Raw genomic sequence first — 3,068 nt, 5'->3', positions numbered from 1 at the left:
TGGATGGATGGATGGATGGTGGGTGGATAGATAGTCGGTAAGTGGATAGATGGAAGGTGGATAGGTAGATAGATGAATAGGTGGATGGACGGTGGGTGGGGAGATGGTTGGATGAATGGATGGATGGATAGATTGACGGATGGTGGGTGGGTGGATAGCGAGTAAGTGGATGGATGAATGGATGGTGGGTGGGTGAATAGTTGGTAAGTGGATGGGTGGATAGATGGTGGGTGGGTGGGTAGATGGTTGGATGAATGCATGGATGGATGCATGGTGGGTGGGTGAGTAGATAGTCGGATGGACGCATGGATACATGAATGAATGAGTGGGTGAATCCCCTAGACATCCCCACTGTGCACAGTTCTCACAGCGGAACTTGGAAGGAGACAAAATGAGCAGGGCCAGGAAGGTGCAGGGATCCCAGATGAAAGGGAGACAAGGGGAAACCGCCCCCACTCCCTCTGCTACCTTCGGCACATTATCCCTCCTCCTCCATAATGCCTAGCACTTGCAAGCAATGTCTTGCCTTCACCCCAGGGCCTCGCCGCCCAGAGGTTCTTCCTGATGTCCCAGCCCTGACCTTACAGGCCTGGGACTGCCTGCTTCTATCTGCCCTGGGTGGAAGCAGAGGGAGCCAGGCCCTGGCCAGGAGTGTGGGCATCCCATGAAAGCTGGCCCTGGCTCTGACACTGGGCTTTGGGCCAGACACGTGCAGGGGTTACGACGTGCAGCCCCTCTAACGGTTGTTGTTGAAGTATCACAGAGCGAGACTCTGTGTCCTCTATCCCTTGCCTAGTCCGTCGCCTGGCAGATCCAATGGTTACTTCCTCATGCCCTGTGAGCCTGTCACATGGAGGACAGACAAATGTAGGCAAATTTCGGATGGCACTGAGGTCAGCAGGTTGGTCATGGGGCGGATGGGGGGCTATCCTCCCGGGCTATCCTCTTCCTTTTGGGTGGCCCCGTCCTGGGCTGGGAGGGTAGGGAGCCAAGGAGGAACAAAGGGTTCCTCGCCTCGTCCACCATCGCCTGACTTTGGGAGAAAGCCCTGAGGACCCGCAGCCTGGCCTATTCCCAGAGAAGTGGCTTCCCTTCCCTTGGCCCAGATGGCACCTCAACCCTGGCTCAGAGAGGACAGTGCCCCATCCACCCTGCCTGCCTTCCTCAAGGGCCCCGCCACCTCCCAGCAGCTCCTCTCAGCAAGGTGTCCAACCTACAGAGCATCCCTTAGGGCTGGACAGCAGGGACAAGGCCACGTCCCCTCAAACCCCACAGTAGAACTGCGTCCTCTCAGACAGAAGAGCAGATTCACGTCTCCTCAGACGAAGCCCACTGCCATCAAGTTGATCCTGACTCACAGCGAGCCTATAGGACAGATAGAGTTGCCCCTGTGGGTTTCTGAGACTGTAGCTCTTTAAGGAAATCGAGAGCCTCATCTTTCTCCTGCAGAGCAGGTGGTGGTCTTGAACGACTGACCTTGCAGTTAGCAGCCCAACAGGTTACCCACGACACCACCAGGGCTCTGTGTGCTCAGACCATGCTCACTGCCCTCACATCGATGATGACTCACAGGGACAGGACAGTGTCCCCTCAGGTCTCCAGGGCAGGGCCTTGTCCCCTCAGATCCTAGAGTAGGGCCTTGTCCCCCTCGAACCCCAGGGTAAGGTCTTATCCCCCTCGGACCCCAGGGCAGAAGTGTGTCCCCTCCAACCCCAGGACAGAACTGTGACACCTCAGGCCCCAGACCTAGGAGCTGGCACCACCCACCCAGTCCTACCCTTTGTCCCCACCCAGCACTCTGCCCCCTATGCCGCTGCCCAACTCTACAGAGGGCAGCCTGAGAAGGAGCCGGAGAGAGCAGTTGGCGTGCCACCTCCCCCACTCCACCTGCACTCAAATAAAAATTTGAATATATTTCCTGAGCTGGGGCGCAGCCCCTGGACCCCAGGCCCTACAGAATCCTGGGGAAGAACCAGCAGTTAGCCTGGGCCAGAGCCCCGGGGCAGCCCATGCTCTGGAGGCATAGAGGCCGGAGATCCAGTGCAGGGGCTGCAGCCCCCCAGGCCCCAGGCTGCCCCAGGCTGGGACAGGAAGCCAAGGGGAAGGAAGATTTGAGGGGAAGGAAGGGGCCCGGGGGCCTGGGAGGAGTCACATGTCACATCTAGGGGAAGAGGGGGGAGGCCCCCTCCCCCAAAGCCAGCCGCTGGGGTCAAAAGCCTCCTGGGGGCTACCCTCAGAAGACCCCCTCTGGAGAGGATGAGCCCCACCGGAGTCAGCCCAGAGTTGGGAAGAGTTAGCCCCTTCTTGGCCAGTCCTCAGTCAATCGGTTGCCTACAAGTGGGGCCTGTGCCCCCGTGGGCTTTCATAGCGGATCCTGAAGGCCGTTTTCCGCAGCGCCTCTGAGTGGTTTCAAACCGCAAACCTTCCGGCAAGTCGTGGAGCGCTTGCTGAAACATTTGTACCCCGAGGGATGGGGGAGGGAGGGGGTGGCCTGTGGGGGCCTAGAAGGTCAGCCCCAGTCTCTACAAAGTGCCTTCAGACTGGGCCGCCCAGCGGCAGGGCACACAAGCCCCTCGGGGTGCCCTCCCCCCATCCCTCCATGCACCAGGCAGCGGGCTCTCACCTGGGACATCTGGGGGCGCAGGTTGACCTCGCGCAGGTTGATGGCGTGGGGCAGCAGGTTGTTGAGCAGTTGGCAAAGCAAGACCCCATCCCTGAGGGCCTGCGCCAGCTCGCACACCTGAGCGCCATCCCAGGTCACGCGGTGGCTGGGCGGCAGCACCCGGCACTGGATCAGCCAGCGGCTGCACTGTCGCCACAGCTCCATGGCTGCCGGGCCGCACACCCTCGCGGCCTCCGCCACCCGCCCGCCCGGGAGCGACGTCGCCGAGTCCACCACTTCCTCTTCTCTGCCTGTAACTGTCGCAGAGGACGGGGCGGGGAGGGGGAGCACCTGCCACCGCCGAGCTGGGCCCTGCCCCCTTATACGTGGGATCCGGTCCCTCCCTCCCCACTGACGCGACACAGGCCTGGGCACTATGAGTGTGTGTGTGTGTGTGTGTGTGTGT

At 60.7% G+C, this 3,068-nt stretch overlaps 1 protein-coding gene across 1 annotated transcript in view; it reads right to left on the bottom strand.

The window, feature by feature from the left end:
• VAV1 (vav guanine nucleotide exchange factor 1) overlaps positions 1–2,827 on the bottom strand; it is a 98,455-nt gene extending 95,628 nt beyond the window's left edge. Inside the window, exon 1 of the mRNA XM_013007647.1 lies at positions 2,624–2,827. Coding sequence (XP_012863101.1) covers positions 2,624–2,827 — 204 coding nt within the window. The remainder of the gene's footprint in view (positions 1–2,623) is intronic.
• Positions 2,828–3,068: the final 241 nt, after the last annotated feature.

The sequence above is a fragment of the Echinops telfairi genome, unplaced genomic scaffold (assembly GCF_000313985.2).
Source record: "Echinops telfairi isolate 266 unplaced genomic scaffold, ASM31398v2 ScPeMD7_7459;HRSCAF=8497, whole genome shotgun sequence".
Taxonomy (NCBI): domain Eukaryota; kingdom Metazoa; phylum Chordata; class Mammalia; order Afrosoricida; family Tenrecidae; genus Echinops; species Echinops telfairi.
The sequence above is the reverse complement of the archived record's forward strand: the minus strand, read 5'-3'. Positions and strand labels throughout refer to the sequence as shown.